General features: G+C 35.9%; 1 protein-coding gene across 3 annotated transcripts in view; it reads right to left on the bottom strand.

Annotated features, from left to right (window-relative positions):
• Positions 1-19882, bottom strand: part of crybg1a (crystallin beta-gamma domain containing 1a) — a 69222-nt gene that overhangs the window by 7590 nt on the left and 41750 nt on the right. For all 3 annotated transcript variants that reach the window (XM_679769.11, XM_005158549.6, XM_073928567.1), the window contains 16 exons: positions 14421-19152; positions 12740-12778; positions 12454-12572; positions 12203-12377; positions 11903-12042; positions 10199-10325; positions 10042-10077; positions 8395-8555; positions 8156-8282; positions 7196-7341; positions 4094-4220; positions 3930-3959; positions 2111-2223; positions 1797-1929; positions 1127-1266; positions 788-911 (listed from right to left, as the gene is read on the bottom strand). In XM_679769.11, coding sequence (XP_684861.4) covers positions 788-911; positions 1127-1266; positions 1797-1929; positions 2111-2223; positions 3930-3959; positions 4094-4220; positions 7196-7341; positions 8156-8282; positions 8395-8555; positions 10042-10077; positions 10199-10325; positions 11903-12042; positions 12203-12377; positions 12454-12572; positions 12740-12778; positions 14421-19152 — 6469 coding nt within the window. The remainder of the gene's footprint in view (positions 1-787; positions 912-1126; positions 1267-1796; positions 1930-2110; positions 2224-3929; positions 3960-4093; positions 4221-7195; positions 7342-8155; positions 8283-8394; positions 8556-10041; positions 10078-10198; positions 10326-11902; positions 12043-12202; positions 12378-12453; positions 12573-12739; positions 12779-14420; positions 19153-19882) is intronic.

The raw sequence follows: 19882 nt of genomic DNA, 5'->3' as shown, positions 1-19882 counted from the left end.
TTACCCACCTGTCAGATTTTAGACCATATGGGACATAGCATGTGTATTAGGATATATTAGGATATAATTGAGCACACTTTGTTATTATTGTTCATTTATTCGTTTACTGGTAATTAGAACTGAATTTAGAAATAGTTTTGAAACAAATATTTGAGCTTAACAAACTAAATTAATTATTTATAGGCTAATGGATGTCTGTGCATACAAGAAGTTTTTTACAAGAACTGATTTATTTTATCTTTGCCCTGATGACAGTAAATAATATTTGACTATACATTTTTCAAGACACTTCCATACAGCTTAAAGTGACATTTAAAGGCATAACTAGGTTAATTAGGTTAACTAGGCAGGCTAGGGTAATTAGGCAAGTTATTGTATAACGATGGTTATACAACGAAAAAAAAAATTGCTTTAAGGGGCCCCCCAGAGAGAAAACACTGGATCAATAAGCTTGTATCTTACAAGCCTTATCTTATCTTAGCCTTATCCATCTTATCTTAAAGTAACCCTAAGTAAACCCTCTTGTATTTTTTACTATTATTGTTATTATTTTTTTCTTTGCTAATTGTAAAAAAAAAACCTGGTTGCTCATTGTATTCTTACATTCTACATAATGTTATATTTTCAATAAACATATTTATATTAAACAAAAATTTTGTCTCATCCAAACAGAGCTCAAGGATGTGACAAATTAGTTGACGGGTTGTCTGAACAACAGGTCAGTCATAGCTGTCCATGTGTACTAGTGTAAGATAACCTCTTGCAGACATTTGCTGGTGTTTTATACCTGTAGTAACGGACGCAGAGAGCCGATCTGCTCCCAGCCTCTGAACTTCTGCCAGTCACCGATCTCGCTGGGATGGAGAAGGACCTGATGACCACGGAAGTTGCTGTATTCATATAACACCCAGCTGACAACAACATATAAAGACAATTACATTACATTCACGTTACTACACACCAAAAAACTAACCTAAGTTCTTATAGCCATATTTAGCACCCAGTCCAGACCTTGAAATGATAAACTACCATCAAGATTTAATAAAGATACGCAGTAAAACTTTAGCACTAAATTTAAAGGGTTAATAGTTACAGACTATTTGAAAAAGCTTCAGAAACCACTCACATTCCTCCATTGACTAAGAGAGAGTTGACCCGTCCATCAATACCAGCCAATGACAGGTTCAAAACACCATCAGTTAGAACTACTTTGCGTCCTCTGAAGCCGGACTTACAGAAGAGTGTGATGGAGGGCATGGAAAACTCCTGTGGTAGACAGAGGAACAGTTTAAAAGTGGTTATTATGGAAAAAAACAATGGCTTATTCTATTTAATGACCAAAACCAAGGATGCCTCATGAATATTTTAATACTGTAGTTTGGATCTTTCGGTCAACAAAACAGGAATTTTGTGCCACTAATATCTATCCAGAAGTATTTCCTGCCAACATTTAACCACTACCTAACATTTTTGTGTCAGAAAAAAAGGTTACTTTTTTTAAATACATATAATGCATCATATAACTACATGACACTCCATAAAAACATTTATGCATTTGATTAATTCCAAATATTATTATCCAGAGAAAAATCATTCTTGTTGTTACAAATTGCCATCTCTTATCCAGATAAATAATGTATAATGTTGATGTACAATATAATGAAAAATGCAATGTATTATGTTCAAATGCAAAGGGTTTATCAATGAAACTCTCTCTCACACACACACACCAGCTCCTTCTGAAGCAATTGAAATATTACTCTTCCTGGCCTGGGGATGTTTTTTTTTGTACTCACATGTCCTACAGTGTGGACGGAGCTGATTTTGCAGTCTTCATTAAGTAAGCCCAGTGCCTCGGGATTGGGATATTCTCCTTCCTCCAGTACATACATGTTGTCAGTGAACTGTGGGCTGTCGAACACCACCCAGCTTCAAGCACAGACATGCACAAAGAAATGCGGATTATTTTGAAACAGTGCTATTCTGTTGATTACTACATTGAGTATTACTTTAAGATTTTCTTCTGATCACACTTAACCGGGTACAAGACATTCAAGAAAACAATTAATAAGGTTTTATTGTGGTTGTGCTGTATAGCGTGATTACTTACCTCCCAGCTAAAACTTTGCAGGACATTGGGTGAAAGCCCTCCGGCAGAAATGCCACACTTTCATCCAAAGTCTGCACTGTTCCCTGAAATCCCGGCTCTGAGAACAACTGCACCTGCAAATCACAGACAGACAGAGAGTCTCAGTAAAACATCAAATCAATAGAGCTTCAAAAATGTCACTTTATTTTGGGGAATATAAGTGTTTTTTTAATCATATGAATAGTGTTACAAATTGTATTTCAAAACTGACAAAATTAATGTTAAATGAGTAAAACTTGTGCACATATTTGGATTGGTGCCACATGAGAGGGATATATCAGTGTAGTTCACATGCATTGCTAGTTTCACTTCAGCTTTATAGTGAATGACAGTGTAATTCCCGTTTGTTATTCACTTAACATTTTCAATGTTTATAATTGTTTTCTTTAAATGAGACTTATCTTTTTTGTTTTACCCTAAAAAATGCAATTTTAACACAGTGCAACTTATTTTTCTGGAAGCTGACAGGAATATCAAGATCTTCATTTCAATTAAAACTAATCCTGTCTGATTGGAATCCACAGAATTTAACACCTGTCATTCATAAGGATGAACACATGTTATCATTCTCTCATAGGTGAATAAGACCCAGCAGACACAGGACTTCACGTCAGATCGATGTTGTACCCCAACATCATAGGATTTGCATTTTGGGTGGAATCAGGTTGATGTCAGAATCCAATGTCGGACAGATGTTCGATTTTGGTGACTTTCCAACACAACCTAAAAACAACCAAATGCCAACGTCTAATAATGTTACAGCTTGACGTTGTGTTGACGTTATCACTATGATGTCTATCAGACGTAGGATTTTGGTTGCCATACTTGACGAATTAATGTTAGTAATAGACGTTAATATGTAGTTGGTTTGAGATAATGTCTCGACGTTGGATTTTGGTCACTTTCCAACACAACCTAAAAACAACCAAATGTCAATGTCTCATAATGTTACAGCTTGAGGTTGCGTTGACATTACCACTATGATGTCTATCAGATGTCAGATTTTGGTTGCCATACTTGACGAATATATGTTAGTATTAGACGTTAATATGTAGTTGGTTTGAGATAATGTCTCGACGTTGGATTTTGGTCACTTTCCAACACAACCTAAAAACAACCAAATGTCAATGTCTCATAATGTTACAGCTTGAGGTTGCATTGACATTACCACTATGATGTCTATCAGATGTCAGATTTTGGTTGCCATACTTGACGAATATATGTTAGTATTAGACGTTAATATGTAGTTGGTTTGAGATAATGTCTCGACGTTGGATTTTGGTCACTTTCCAACACAACCTAAAAACAACCAAATGTCAACGTCTTATAATGTTACAGCTTGAGGATCTGTTGACGTTGCCACTATGATGTCTATCAGATGTTAGATTTTGGTTGTCATACTAGACAAATAAATGTCAGTATTGGACGTTAATATGCTGTTGGTTTAAGATGTTGGCTCGACATTGGATTTTGGTCACTTTCTAAAACAACCTAAAATCAACCAAATATCAACATCATTTAACGTCGTTGCTAGACATCAAAATAATGTTGTCCTTGGACGCAGGTTAGACACTGAATTTTGGGCACCTTACATCATAACCTAAATCTAACCAAATAATAACATCTTATGATGCTGTGTGCCCATTGGGGATGTGTGTTTCTCTCAGGTTAATTCAGGTTAATAATATATTCAGATGCATATCAGGCTATAAAATGTGTATAATGTGTTTTATATTATGTGGAATTACAACACTAATTTACACATTTTCGTTAAAATTACCTTATATCTGGACAGTCCTTCAGCCTGATCCTGTGACACAAACAAAACATATGAGATGTGATGGCAACACAAATAAAAAAAATCAAAGTGTTATTAAGCAACAATGCAACTATAGCAAAGATAACATTGCAAAAGTAGGGCAGCTATTGCAGACAATTGATTACCAAAACCACAGGCTGCAGAGACAAAATTCTGTTGTTGCGTGCGCCCCAATCTTCAGGACAGCCGTAGAGACCCTTCTCCAAAATGTACATTTCACCTGAGAAACGTTCCTTTTCGAACGCTATCCACCTGTTCAGACACATGTTAAAGAGTTTGACTGATTGGCTTTTTTTTTTTACAAGTAAAACCAATAAGATCCACATTTACTTCCAATTTGCCATAAACTTCAGGAAAACAGATATATTTCCATTAATCAATCTCAGACCGAAGGCAACATATCACTTATTAGCATAGATTATAGAGAAGATCTAAAGTAAACTAGATTTTAGACTGTTAAGCATGCCATTTATTCGGTTTACTTATGTAAATATGTGTAAAACAGTCATTTATTTAGTTTTTTATATTAGTTTCAGTTATATTACTGATTATTATTTAGATGATTTGTGTACAATACAAAATCAAAAATTATATATTTTCTATTTTTAGTGGATCTATTATACTGCTGTAGCTTTGTTTTGCAAGCAAGCGATTATAACTGGCTTTACATTTGCATAAAGCTTAAATAAAAGTTATATTTTTATTGTATTTATTATTTAAATACTCTTTCTATACAATCTTTCCGCATAAATATTTTACAAACTTCTGTGTAGAAATAGCAAAAAAGTATTTCTTACTGATTCTGTTCAGCCCTCTGTAAACCATGAGGATACATTTACATTGTGAATCAATGTTAAACACTATAGTCTGATAACTTTAATTAAAGTTTCTTATCAAAGTCACACCGTTGACTCTGAAGCAGCACTAACGGTGATATGTGTATTCTTTGAGTTTGTTTGAATGTGAACCAGAGGAGAGTGGGGGTATGGGTGTGTTCGCCACACCACGACTAAAAAAACTCTTTAATTAAACAGAATACACACAGTATGAGTGTGCCTCAGGATATGTGACACCTCACACTCATGTGCCACTCCTTTCATTATCACCAGAGCAGGTATGAACTCAGACCATAAAATAGATTTACAACAAACCACATTAGACTTGCAGCTGCAGATCAATTAAACTCAGATCTCGGTTATTGATCAGCTTGAACTGTCTGATGAAATATCTGACATACTCCATAAATGATAAATTAAACATACGCCACAATTCAGAGTCAGCAAGACTGTATTTTATGTTCTTTGTTATGTTTCTATTCCCATTATCTATATCTTTTATTCAAATGTAATTTGATCCTTCAGAAATCATGATCCTCCACTCCAGAAACATTTCTTCTTATTATTATTACAGTTTTTTTCAATCGCTAACAAGCGCTTACCCTTCAGATACTTTTTCTAAACTCTTAACAGACTCACACCTACAAAACGCAACTGGACAAATTAATAACTCACTTCTCAAAAATACATTTTGGTAAATATATACTAACTCTTCATCTCAAAACAGAGCACATCTTTCTCTTCACACACTGACTTTACCAAAACACAGGAAATCTGTCCAAGAATATCACTTGTAACATGCAGTCAATTAAAGTACACCAGGTTTCAAAATACTGGCTATTGTTGACATTACAATACAGTTTTTCTTGATTGCTTTGATGCAACTGTGTCAAAACATTTAAAATATGCAACAAAAGCTTATTTTACCTTCAAACAACACAACTTGCAAACAAGTATATGAGCTCTTTTAGTCAATCACTACAAAATATAGAACAAAATACCGAACTCGGTGTGAATCAGTGCATTATTGCTAGTCATTGTAGCCTATTGCACGTGCTGTTTGTTGTCTTTCTATTTGGGTTGTTGAATCAAAAATATTGAATCCAGAATAAGAAATGCTTTGACTAAATTTATATTGAATTCAAGACATTTTTTTTCAAAATAGAACAGAAAAAAATGATAAAATACTGTAAATATTAGAGAAAAACACATGTAACCTAAAATAGTCTATCGGAGTATAAGACATAGCCACTATTGACCTTCTCCATCCATGCTGGCAGAGAACAACACAGATCTTCAACCATTTTTTATAAGGTTTGCAGACTGATTTCATACTGATCTTGGTAGTTTCTAATGGTCAGGAATAGATGGTTTCTGTTTGGTTTTCAGAGCTAAGCAATGGAGATTGGACTGCTTGAATGACATCCATGGTAACTGTTTTGAAAAATGTTGGGGAAAATGTCCAGTTCCATTTCCCCCGCCATGTATTTTCAATGGAATTTCTGGGCTAGTCTGTTGCTACTGACGGTGCTAGTGTTTACAACGATCTTTTATCTCATTTTACGCTTGAACAACTAAATGAATGCTTAAGTCTGTTTAACTCAATGTATTGTAATTACATTACAACATCAATGCTGTAAAAACAACCTTCACATTAAGCTTTCACCGGAAGTTAATTGTTGGCTTTAAAACTCTAGCTGTGTATAGAGCCCATTGTGTTCAGAGTTTGAAAATTTGACAACTGGTTGGACAATTGCTTGTTAGCTTGATAGCGTAATGTTGAAAACAGTTATGCTAATTCATATTTATGTGGAAACCATGATAATTTTTTTGAAATTGATTAATAGAAATTTCAAAAGAAAAGTATTTCATAAAATGAAATAGAATAATATAACAAAATCTAAATAACTATTTATTTGAAATGTATTTGTTTTTTTATTTTAAAAGTCTGTACTGTCACTTTTGATCAAGTTAATACATGCTTACTTGTTTTTTAAAATTTATAGACCACAGAAATTTCAACGGTAGTGTGTATTTGTCTTTTTTGTTTCAAAATAACATATGTAATATTTTGCTTAATCTTAGAACTTTTTGATTAATGAGAAAACACTTTCAGTACTAACTAAACTACTGAACTGGGGGTGGTTGCAGTTTCACTTTTGAATAATAAGTTATATAATGACAGACTTATCATTTCTGAGTGAATTGCTCCTGATTTTATCTCTGTGTGCAGCTGCTCGCAAGAGCAGATAACCATTTCACTGTCAGATTTATGATCATTCTATGGTCAAGGTTTATGATAGAAAGCAAGAAAATAAGAGAGAGCATTCCCTGAAGGGGAAATGGAAAGTTTGGATGTAAATGGTAATGAAGGGACAAGTAGACTCTTACACGCCAGAGAGGACTTCCACCGACTGTGTCTTTATACCAAAGCCAGTAGCTTCCATGCTAATGACAGGTTCCAGCAGGTCCACATTCATCCCTCTCTCGCTGAAATCCTGCTCGCTGAACATTCTCACGTGAGGAGTCATGAAATCCTGCAGGAAGCAAAACCATGCAGTAACTTACAACAATGTTATTCCAAAAACTCTACAGTGTGCATCAGAAAAACTAAGGACTATTAATGCTTTTCTCGAATCTTACCCATGAGAAAAACTATATTAAATATATGCAAAATGTATGTTGTAACTGTGAGGCTCAATAAAATATAGTTTTGAAATTGAAAATATATTTAGACGGTTCATTACGCAGTGGCAACCCCTGATAAATCAGAGTATGAATGAATGAAATTATATTTAGGTGCAAATTCAATATTCCTTCTTTCATTCATTCATTTTCTCTTTAACTTAGTTCCTTTATTAATCAGGGGTCGCACAGCGGAATGAACCGCCAACTTATCCAGCACATTTTTACGTAGTGGATGCCCTTCCAGCCGCAACCCATCTTTGGGATACAAATTCAATATACCAAATTATATTTTTAAATATTTCACGGTTATGAAAATACATTTCCATCCTATCAAAAGAATAACTTACTTACTGATTAAGAAGAATTGCACTCTAACATAGCTTTTGAGTAACAGAAATATCTGTAAAATACATTGTATAATACATAATGTAATATACAAATATAGTTGTGATTTTTGAAAATACAAGAAGCAGAGTACAAGGTTTTCCGCTGTGTCCAGGAAAAAACTAGACACATATACTTCTTTAAACTGTTTTCATTTTCAAAAATATACAATAATTTGTCCAAAATAAATTGTAAACACATACAGTATATAAAAAACAATATTAGAAAATCTGTATTTCTGTATTAATCTCAAGACAGAAATGATGTGCTTGTACATACTGCCAGCAAAGGACGTATAGAGAGCAGCCCTTCTTCCAGTCCACCCCAATCTGTGAAGTCAGCATACTCTCCTTCCTCCAGAAGGTACTGGCGACCATCAAACCCTGGTGCAGAGTATCCAACCCAGCTATAGGTGAACAACAACACAACTCACTGTCAGATCCAGGCAAACCAAATAAGCTAGCAAAAAACAAAGATATGTGTAAAATTGATCTTCTAAACATGATAAATTCACTCACATGCCACTGAGGATCTTTAATGAGCCGACAGAACGGAGTCTGTTTCTCCTGGTGCTGTCAGTCTCCTCTTCTTCATTCTCCTCTACCTCTCTAAAGTTGTAAATGTCTCTTTCTATCTCCATGCACTCCCCTTGAAACATCGGCTTTTCAAAGAGTAATGCCTGGTTTCAGATTGAGAGAGAAATAAGAAAAACTGTAGAACTTCCTGCATATTTAGAATAATTCCTGTGAACAGCAAATTTAACTTATGAGAGAGACAGGATCAAACTTCATTTAAACTTAATATGTGAACACTCATGGTTTCACTTTATTTGGATTAGGCATTCTGTTGACTACAAGTCATTTTGCAACTACATGTCAACAGACTCTCATTAGAGTGCTAGGGTTAGCTGCATTAATTAAAGTGTACTTGCAAAGTCACCTATAATCAGTACAATGTCTATTGATGAAGCATTCAAATAGCATGTTTACAGATATCAAGCAGTCTTGTCATCCTTAAATGATTGCTAGATGTTGCAGAGTTATTTATAGTTAAGTTGAAGTAAAAAATATAAATAAAAATAAACCATTTTCCCATTAAATTATTATTGCCATTATTGTCATTGTTATATAAAAATATTACGTATAAATCAATAAAATCTAAATAAAAATATTAAATTATAGTTTTAATATGAATTAAGCGTATATATTATTTTCTTAAACATTTCTGACACATAAATACTTTAGTTTGTTTAGTTGTAATTTCTGTGATATTGTTTTATTTTGATGACATAAAGTTATCTTTAAATTACGTTTTTCAGTTTCCCAAAACAAGCATTTTAAGCAATAAAACATGTTGCGACAGTTGTCTGTTTAGCATATGTTTACAGCCCAGCAATTAGCAAATAGCACAGATAACTGCAATAACACACATCCTGTGTGAATGGCCAATAACACAACACCCCAGAAAAACCAGCTTCTCTAACAGTTTGAAAATAGTAAAATGAGAGATGCTTTATTTCTTATAGCACACATGACATGCGTAGTTTCTGACGGTGATGTGTTTATGTGCAAGTGTGTTCACTCATGGGCAGAATATTCAGAATTCTGAAAATTCCACTTCCAGTGTCAGAGAGCCTCAGGCAAAGCCGACTCAAGGTCTTTATATTTCGCTTGGAGTGCATCCAGACAAGACTTTAGGAATGACAGCAATTTTGTCAAATAATAAAAGGGGGACATTTGAGCCACAAGTCACAAAAGCTAACCTGTCTTCCTTGGTCCTTCATAACCTTTGACTGCTTCTTGCAGGTAATATTTACTTGCAATTAAATCATTATCAGAAGACATGCCTCTGCTGGGAGATGCGTGTACAGCCAAAACTCTGAGTGTCTCTAACTGTAGCTTCCAAGTCAGACACAATGCCGCTTCTCTTTCATGGCTCAGAAATCAAAAGAACAAAAGCTGGCATGGACGGAGCAAGAAAATAGCAAGCACAAATCCCGCCTTTGGGCCTGCTCAGTCTGGTTTATACTACCTGCACCAACAGGTATGTGTCTTTCACCAAACAAATGTGGAAAATTAGTCTTTAGTCGTATTTTTTTTTCAGAGAGCTGAACTACACCTATTTGTGCAATCATTGTTGTATGTGATTTAACTTGTAGAGCTTACCTTCATTTCATTGGGATTTTCCACCTTAATTTCTCCCTGTGAACAGCAAAGGAACAATTATAGTGAGCATAAAATGTTCATATATATATATATATATATATATATATATATATACACAAGACAAAAATGTGTGTAAAAGTAAGTCTTATGTCACTACCATTTTCATGGGCCGCAGTGAGCCGACAAATGGAGTGGGAAAGCCCCAGTCCTGCGGGCAGGGATAGACTCCTTCCTCCAAAACAGCCAGAAGACCCTGGAAACCTGGGTCACTGAAGACCAGCCATCTGGAAACATGTAATTACAGTAAGAATATACTCTAGCTATTGCGTTCAAAACTAGTAAAGTCTAAATTTCATTATGTAAATTAACAGCATGCTTCTTGAAGTTCTGGCAAAAACCAAAAGTGCCAAGAAAAAAAAAAAAAATAGAAAATGTCTTCTCTATCCAACATTCATAAAACAACAAGAAAACAACATTCCAACAGACACACAGACTCTTTCTCTCTCGGCTTCAATCGTAGGTCACATGCTTTAACCTCAAAACTTTCCACTTGATCATGCAGTGCAGTGAGGCCAAACATGAGGCTTGTGTCCTTCATCTCTCATTTTTGCTCAGTGTGCTGCCACACACTATTCAGTGTTAGGGACAGCAATATTTTTAAATCCATTAAAAAAACCATTCATACTTTAATTAAGCGTGGATGTATTGGACTGATCTAAAGTGACAGTAAAGACATTAAAAATAACAATAGATTCCCATTTTCAATTTATCAGCTGATTCAGAAAAAGTTTTCTTTTGAAGTACTAAATTATTAAAGATTTAAAGTATTTTAAGATCTATGTTTTTAGATTTAAAATGACATTAAATAAGATTGTATTGCTGTATATTTTATTTTAAAAATGAATGCTTTGTGAGCCTAAAGGCTAAAAATATACTTCTGCGTCAAGCGCACACGTATACTCTGGCGCAGCCTTTGCATGGTCGCATACCCCTTGCTGTGGCTGACGTTGACGGTGACGCGCACCTATCAAAAAATTTAACTACACATCGCAACGACTTGTAGCATAAGCTCTGTGATTGGTTGGCTTGATACACGTGACGTGTGGGCGGTACTGAGAGCCACGAGCCCAATAAAGCGAGTGTTTACAGGTGTCGAGTCCCGTGAAGAAGCTTCAGCTGGAAACTTGTTTTAGGTTTACCCTATGATTAAAGTTGTTGCCGGTTCTTGCCTCTGAATGAACAAGCTTTAGCTACTTGTAGCATTCAGAAAAAACAAAATACCCGTGAAGAAACTCGACACATAAGAACATAAAAACCTACAGACAAACTAGCATTTCCGAAGTGTAATTGCAGAGCAACACAAACAGCACGCAGAAGTATAAATGCACGGCTATGTACAAGGCTTGTGCGTGTGTTACGCCGATCACTCGACACAGAAGTATAAACCAGCCTTAAGAGACTTTAAAAAAGAATTTTTAAAAATGTACCATCCCAAAATTTGTAAATTGTAGGGATGTAACGATTCGCCTGACTCACGATTTAATACAATTCATGATCACTAATCTTACAATACGATTTAGTCACAAATTTAATTAACAAACACACAGCACCCCCTCTGTTTAAAATATGTATCACCATTCATTTAACATTTCTGCCGGTTTGAATTGTCACATATTTGAATCAATTTTCAACAGGTTCACAATGAATCAATACATCTCTAGTAAACAGTAGTGTGTATCAAAATATCACCAAGATAAAAATGTAAAAAAACAAAGCTGAAGAATTTCTAAACTAATTATTTTAATGTTATGCATTTATTATTTTAATGTGAGCATTTATTTAAGCCCAGAAGCTCACTTACACTCCACTGTGGACCTTAATCGATCCAGTACTCTGAGGAAGGCCAAAAGAGCAGGTTTCTATTGTGTCATCGCAGTATGAAGATATTCGGCCCATCCCATTGAGCTCTGTGAACAGGTCAATTTGTGGTGTGCTGTAGTCCTGAGAAAAAGATATAGTATCAAGTAATCAAAACATGCTTATGGTTCATATGCATTTGTCAGAACATGAAATATATTTTGTATTTAAGAGATTCTGTGGCTAATAAGACTAATTAATCAGAAAATTGAGGTCAAGTGTGGACTCGTGATTTTAGACTCACCCTTAATGCAAGCCTAATAGATCCAATAACCATGGGTGTGGATGGGAGTGCTGAGTCATTTTGCTCCACCTCCTCACTGGGCTCTGTGTCCGCCCACTCATTTGCTATGTCCGCTGGCCCCTCCTCCAGAGCGATGGATCGACCCTGGAAGCCTGGCTTTTCATATAAAAGCCAGCTAACAGGACAAAAAAATAGCAAACTCAGCATTTTAAGTATTACATGACTAGTCAGATGAATGTGATTGTTCTTACCATCCTCTGACGACCTTTATGGAGATGAGTGGAGAGAGTTTTAGTGACGTTGCATCCTCTATGTCTCGGAACACCTCATATGCCTCTCCTCCAAACTGAGGTTGTTGGAATATTACAATCTGCAAGTAAGAATATTGAAATATTGTTCATAAATGTGATACTTAATGCTTCTAATTGCTTATTTGAAGCCTGAAATAAATTGTAAGTTAAAACAGACTTGCTAAACTATACTAAATGAGTCTATAATTTATGATTTGTTTTGGATAGATCAGTATGTTTCCAATACCTTTCCGGGACGCCTGTGGAAGCCTCTGACACCTGGGGTCTAGAAAATCATAACAATTGTCATAATTTAAACAGAATTTCATAATACATTTCAGAAATTGAAGTGTTCTTGATGACACCATTAAAACATCTTAGGTCATGACAGTGCTATGATCAGTGGTGCACATAAAAACTGAAGCCTAGAGGGCTCGACATTCCCTTTGAGTCTTAAGACGACATTGACAAAGTTTCCACTGTAAAAACACTAGACAGGTACAGACAACCCAAGCAGTTTCATAGGTAAAACAAGACTTCACCACATCCCAGCAGTGATTATACTATAAACAAAGACTTTATACACATTAACCACTAGAATGTGTAGCACATGCAATTCATAATACAATTACATAGACATATTCAACTTTCATAGTTGTGGTGAATTACGCATTAATTGAAAGGGATTACTCAGGCTGTTTATTTTAATAAAATGCATTTTAATTGATAACTTTGTAGGACAAATAAAAACACATATTTTTAATAAGAAAATATATTTACATTGATGACCAATAGAATGTTGTTTGTACTTGATATCTGGTAATACTACTATTTGCAAAAAATACAACTTAAAGTAATATACACCTTATAATACTGATATAAAACTGCTTATATATGAGTGGTTAAATGACTAGACTTTCGTAAGTCGGCTTTTATGTTATCAAAGTCGAGTCGACGTCCACTAGTTGCTGGTGATGTCATCAATAAAACACAAAATGCAAATGTTTTGCAACATGCCACAATCTGCGATTTATTAGCAGAAAATATATGCTGTTTGATAGCTCATAATATGTTGCAAAAACAATGCAACATTATCAATAACTAATTTTAGTGGAAAACAAATGCATAGTCAATACTTTAATTTCATTAATAATGCAACATTAGCACCTGGGCTAAATCTACTGCTAAATAAATGCGGTCAACATGTTGATCATTGCACATACTAGTAAGAAACCACGTGATCTGCACTGCGCAACTAATCAACGTCAATCGAAAAGCATCACGGCAGAGCATTAAGGTCGACCAGTCGACTAGTCTGTGCAACCTCTACTATATCCATGCAGACACACATACACATAGGCCAATATTCTATAATTCAATATATTGTGATAATGTACAGGCACGATATTGATCTAATAGGCACTTCAAAATACAGCAAATAATCACTTAAAGTATAATAAACTTTTAGAATATCTTTTTAGGAATATTTCGATTTTCACATGTTAATCTGGTCTACTAAATTCTGAAAATTCTTTGACTATTTATAGGCCTTTTCTTCGTTAACTCTGTACAGTAAGGTTCCATTTATTAACATGTTAATTTAAAAATGAAAACTACAAAAGCATTTATTAATCTTAGTTAAAGCCTAATAATGCAACATCAAAAGTTGTCATTGTTTTTATTAAATTAACAACTAATAAAATTCAGTAGTTGTTACTGTTTTACTATATTCATAAATAAATGCAGCCTTGCTGAGCATAAGATACTTCTTTCTAGAACATCTGGCAGCATAAATGGACACAAATTATGTCAAAATAAAATACGAAAACATTTTAAAATATATATTTTAAAGGCAAATATTGTTAGCCTTTTTTTTTACTTAAAAGAGTAATCTTTTAAAACTGTAGAGATTATCAGCATTCTTTTACCTGTGCATATGTTGGAGAGAGGTTGGTGGGTGTGGACAATGGAATCTGCTGAGTGATGTCTGATGGAGATGTTAATCCTGATATGCCTTGCAGCACAATGTTTGAATTAGACGTGTTGGAAGTCAGATTCAAATCCAGTGCAGGGACAGTGTCAGGCTTTTGCTGGCTCACTGTGCTTGGTTCTTTGCCTTTACTCATGTATTTCTCCAAAAAGTCAGGCAACTTGACGTCTGTGAAAGTTGGAAGAGGAGGACATGTGGTTGGGCTTATTACTAAATCACCAGGTCCTCCTTTTACAATGACAGGATCAGGAAAGTCGCCAAGCCTCTCTTTTGGTGCTTTGGCAACCTGGGACAGCGGCATGTCTTTAGTCTTTCCTGAGGTTGGCATCACCTCTGCTGGTGGTGTTATGGGTGACTGAATCCCATTGATAAGATTGCTTGGTTCAGTTCTTACTTTTCGTGAGGTGTTAGGAGAGTTCACAAGGTTTGAGATGATTGACATTCTTTCTAACCTCGAGGACATTTTTCCAGAGCCTTCTGCGGTTTGTTTTTCTCCATCATTATTCTCCTCAGTGACTGTGACCTTATTAGCTTTATCACGTTCCCGTCTAGATGAGAGACCTTTATAAAGCAGGCTTTCCTCAGAACGTTTAGACGAAGGATTGGTTTTTGTCTCTTCATTTTTCTTCTTGATCATCATGGCTGGAGAGGGATCTTTAAGTGCTGCTGTTTTTCTTGTCCCAAACTGAAACTGTTCTGGGTCAAGTATTTTCTCAAAGTGATCTTCTTTAATGGCAGGCATTGCAAAAGGTGGTGAAGGCATCTTGTTTTGCCCGTGTTTTCTTGGTGGCAAAGAGAAAGGAGAGCAGTTCTCTTTAATATTACGGACAAAGTCATCAAAGTCATCTGAAGTGTCTAACAGATTGTCTTCACTCGCAGAGCAATCCATACGCCTCTCTGTTTTCTTCTTCTTAAAACTTCTGTCCACGTCTAACCAACTAGATGGTTCCTTGCTATTTTGTGAGATGTTTTTGGGGTCCAAAGGAAGATTCTGAGAAATGAATTGTTTAACATTTTGGTCATTTGATGGTTTTAACTTTTGAAAGTTAGTATCTGTTGTTTTGCTAGTCTTTGTAGGACCTGTGGCTTTCAGGTTAGACTCAATATTTTTAACTTGGACCTCACTATTCTTGTCCACTTTGGAAGACAGTTTATCTGGCATTTTAAATGATGGGACTGTGTCCTTTAATGTCTGTTCAACTTTTCGAACAGGTTCTGGTTTAGAAATTAACTCTGGAGTTGTGATCCCTGCTACTAACTTATTGTCCGCTTGTTTAGTTTTATTTAATGCATTCTGTTTGACACACTCTTGGTTTGTTTTACTTGTGCCTCCAGACTGAACAGTTTGCTTCTCTTCTTTTTGTGTACCAGTCACTTCAATATTTTTGACGTTCTCGCTTAGTTGTGTACTCGTTTTCGGTTGTTTAATATCTGAATTCTGAGGATTTTTCACACTGAGCACCTTGGTATCAGTCCCCTTATTTGTTTCGGATGAACTCTTTGCAATGTCTGAAACAATGCGGTCCTGAGAGGAGGAAGACTTCTCATGACCTTGAGTGGTTAGATTACTGCTTGTCTCTTTCTCAAACCCAACAGAAGACTTTTCTTGAACAACATTTGGGAGCTTGTCAGATGTAACTTGCACCTTTGATTCTGTTGAATCCAGTACATTTGATTCTAAATGTTGTGCTTGGAATTGCAAATTGGTGTTTTCTGAAAGCGACACATCCAGTTTGTCTTTAGTTTCAGCAGAACCTGAGTCTTCACCCTTCTTTTCAGACCAAGGTTCTGACTGTTTTGCTGTCTTGGGTGTTGTGGAAACATCATCTGCATTAGAAAGAACAGGTGCCTCTTTCTCCAATCCAGGACATTTCTCTTTGTCAACATCTGACTTATCATCTGTAACCGGGACATGTGATTTTGATGAAGGTGATAGATTTGATTCAGTCTGTTGTATTAGAGTTTGCATATTGTTGCTGTCTGAAAGCAACACATCCAGTTTGACTTTGGTTTCAGCAGAACCAGAGTCTTTATCCTTCTTTTCAGAAGAGGGTTCTGATTGTTTAGCTGTTGTGGATGTTGTGGAAATATCATCTGCATTAGAAAGAACACGTGTCTCTTTCTCCAATTTAACACATTTCTTTTTGACAGCATCTGACTTTTTATCTGTAATTTGCACATGTGACTCTGTCTTAGGTGGTAGACTTAATTCGGTCTGTTGCTTTAAGGATTGGATATTGTTGTTTTCAGAAAGCAACACATCCAGTTTGGCTTTGGTTTCAGCAGAAGCAGTGTCTTCACCCTTCTTTTCAGAAGAAGTTCTTAATTGTTTAGCTGTCTTAGGTGTAGAGGACATTTCATCTGAATTAGAAGGAACACATTCCTCTTTCGCTAAATCAAGAATTTTTTCTTCGTCAAAATCTGACTGCTTATCTGTAATCTGGACGCATGTTTCTGATGAAGCTGGTAGATTTGATTCGGTCTGTTGTTTTAGTGATTGCATATTTTTGTTTTGTGAAAGCGACACATCTAGTTTGACGTTGGGTTCAGCGTTACCAAATTTTTCATCTTTTGTTTCAGAAGTGGCTTTCGATTCTTTGCAAATACCTTGAGCACTCAGATTACTGGTTGTGTCATGGCTCATAGCAGGTATTGAGGAAATGTCTTTTTTAGTAAGGCCAGAGTTCTCTTTCTTGAAACCAGTCAGTGGCTTTTCTTTGATAGGTTGCTTATCTGGTACATCCTGATCTAGGGAAGATGGTAAAGTTGACTCTGTCTGTTGTTTTTCAGAGTGTGAATCATTCTTCTCTAAAAGTGATGCATCCAGTGTGACTTTGGTCTCAGCAGCATCAGATTTAGCACGCTTTGATTCAGAACAAGCTTTTGACTGTTTTGCCATCTTGTAAACTGTGGAAATTTCATCTGCATTATCAAGGGCACATGTCTCTTTCTCAAACCCAACAAAATCCTTTTCTTTGAAAATATCCGTCTTGGTATTTAATGAAACTTGCACATTTGAGCCTGCCGGAAGTGACAGATCTGATTCTGTCTGCTGATTTTTCTTCACTAAAAGTGACACATCTGGTGTGTCTGTGGACTCACAGCTTTCACTCTGTGTTTCAGAAATTTCTTTTGACTGTGTCATTTCAGATTCTACTGCATCAGATTTTACAGCAGCTGTGGGTGTAATGGACAAATTTGTTGTCTTCACATCTATTTTTGTATCTGCAGCTGCAGCTGGCTCTGCCTTCCTAAAATCTTTCCTGGGCTTGAGTTTAGTGGGACTTTTGAGACGTGGTGAGCCTGGCTGTAAAACACCCACCTCCTTAACAGGGCTTTTCAGTTTGAGCTCTGGTGATATCCTGGCCGCTACATTCCCAGTGGCTTGATCACTCTTGGAGGATTTGCCATCACTGACAGGACCGTTAGACACTGATGACTCATTTCTTTCTGACTTGGTAAGTGACAGTGAGGCTGGTCCACATGACTCATTATGCCCACGGGACACTTCTCCATCTGAGGGCTGTTTCAGAGGGCTTGTTGGTGTCGTTCGAGGTAGCTTCCTTCCTGTTGGTGACACATCAGTCATGATTTTTCTTGGACTTTTTGGCCCGCTTAGCTGGGTTTCATTCACTGGCTTCTCCTTTTCAATCTTATGCTCTGTTTGGTCAATGCCAGTTGCTGAGGAAGAAGGTTTCGCCTCTGTTTTGTTGCCAGTGTCGCCTGATTTGACTTTACTCTTTAAATAGGGAGAACTAATCTTTGGTGTCAGAGCTCTGTCACTGACGACTGTTGGTTGTGTTTTAAACTTTTGGATTTCTTTAACTGATTTGAATTCAGTGTTAAGCTTTGTTAACCCTGAATTCTCTGGTGAAGATGGGGAGGATGGGGATTTATCTTCAGAAAATGATTGTTTAAGACTTCGTTCTCTTTTAGGCTTTGAAACAGAAGCCTGTTCTTTTGTAGGTTGAGAGGTTTTTGATGTTATCGAGGCGTCCAAAACATCCTTCTCTTCAAGTCTTTTAGTTGGTGACATTTTCTGCACTGGGCTTATTGATCCAGTCTCAGTCTGACGTTTGGTGGACATTGATCTTTCAGCTTCTGTAGACACACTATATACAGTGACAACCTCAAGCACTTTATTTGGTTTGACCTGAACCTCTGGTGTGCTTTTCTTAGGAATTTTGGTCTTGATTTCAGTTGGACTATTAAGTGTTACAGACTGGTCCTTTTCTGTCGGAGATTTAATCTCTTTTTGATCTGTCTGCTTCTGTGAAATCCTACGTACCGGAGCATCCTCTATCTTTGATGCCTCGGAGAAGAGTTTTATACGAGACATTACACTCTTTGTTTTAGGCGCAACTTGAGGTGGAGGGTTCTTTAATTTAATTCCCCCATTTGGTCCACTGCTGGCTCTGTCCATACGTTTGGTTGGTACAGATGAGTTTTGTTGACTGCTCATCACAGTATTAAATGGTACTTTATTAAGCGGCATTTCTGGGGAATCAAATTCCTCCCTGGAGTAGGTATCTTCTCTATTATCAGTGGAAAGTTCAAAGGGGTTCTCTACATCCTTATCAAGAGACTGCTCTTGCACAAAAACATCTTCTGCTGACTCATCTGTCTGTTGGTTGGACTGCTTGACATTCCCGCTTTTGGGGTTTGGTAATCTGTGAAAAGATATAAGTCAACAGCAATGTTAGGAGACAAGTATGGGAGGAGCCATGCATTCATATGCTTTCAACAGCATGCATCACATTAACAAGAAATTATTTGAATTCTTCAGCCATTAAAACAAAAAAACTTGTGTGAACCATCACATAGATGCATATTTCTCGAGCTCAAGAGCTCAAACTATTTCAGATCATTTTTTAAGAGTGTGTTTGATCACATTTATAACCATGGGATGAACATTGTACATCATTGCAACTTGTAAAATGTATAACAAGGAAAAATATCAGTTATGTAGGCTTAATATTACTCAGCTAAAAAGATTATTGACATGTGAACTTGCACAGAATAATTCAGGTACATTTATTTTGTGCTGCTTAAAGACAAATAATTAAAACTACTGTTATAAAAACAAAGTAATCCCTCCCTTAACAGCAAATTACATACTGTAGAGGGATTATCATTGTACATGTGTTGATTTATTTGATCACAAATGTGCATGGAGACACAATGAACAATGCAATAATGAAATAGCAGGTTTTTTACATTCCTCAACAAACATTTATGGTTGTTTGGAACCTTCTGCTCACCAAAGCAATGCATTTTTGTTTCCACAGAAATATTAAGCAGCACAAATGTTTTCAACATTAATAATATTAAGTATGTTTCTACTGTATCTGATTGCCATTAATATACTAAACTTAAATTCAACAAATGTGACACTAAAAA

The sequence above is a fragment of the Danio rerio genome, chromosome 17 (assembly GCF_049306965.1).
Source record: "Danio rerio strain Tuebingen ecotype United States chromosome 17, GRCz12tu, whole genome shotgun sequence".
In the NCBI taxonomy this organism is placed as follows: domain Eukaryota; kingdom Metazoa; phylum Chordata; class Actinopteri; order Cypriniformes; family Danionidae; genus Danio; species Danio rerio.
The sequence above is the reverse complement of the archived record's forward strand: the minus strand, read 5'-3'. Positions and strand labels throughout refer to the sequence as shown.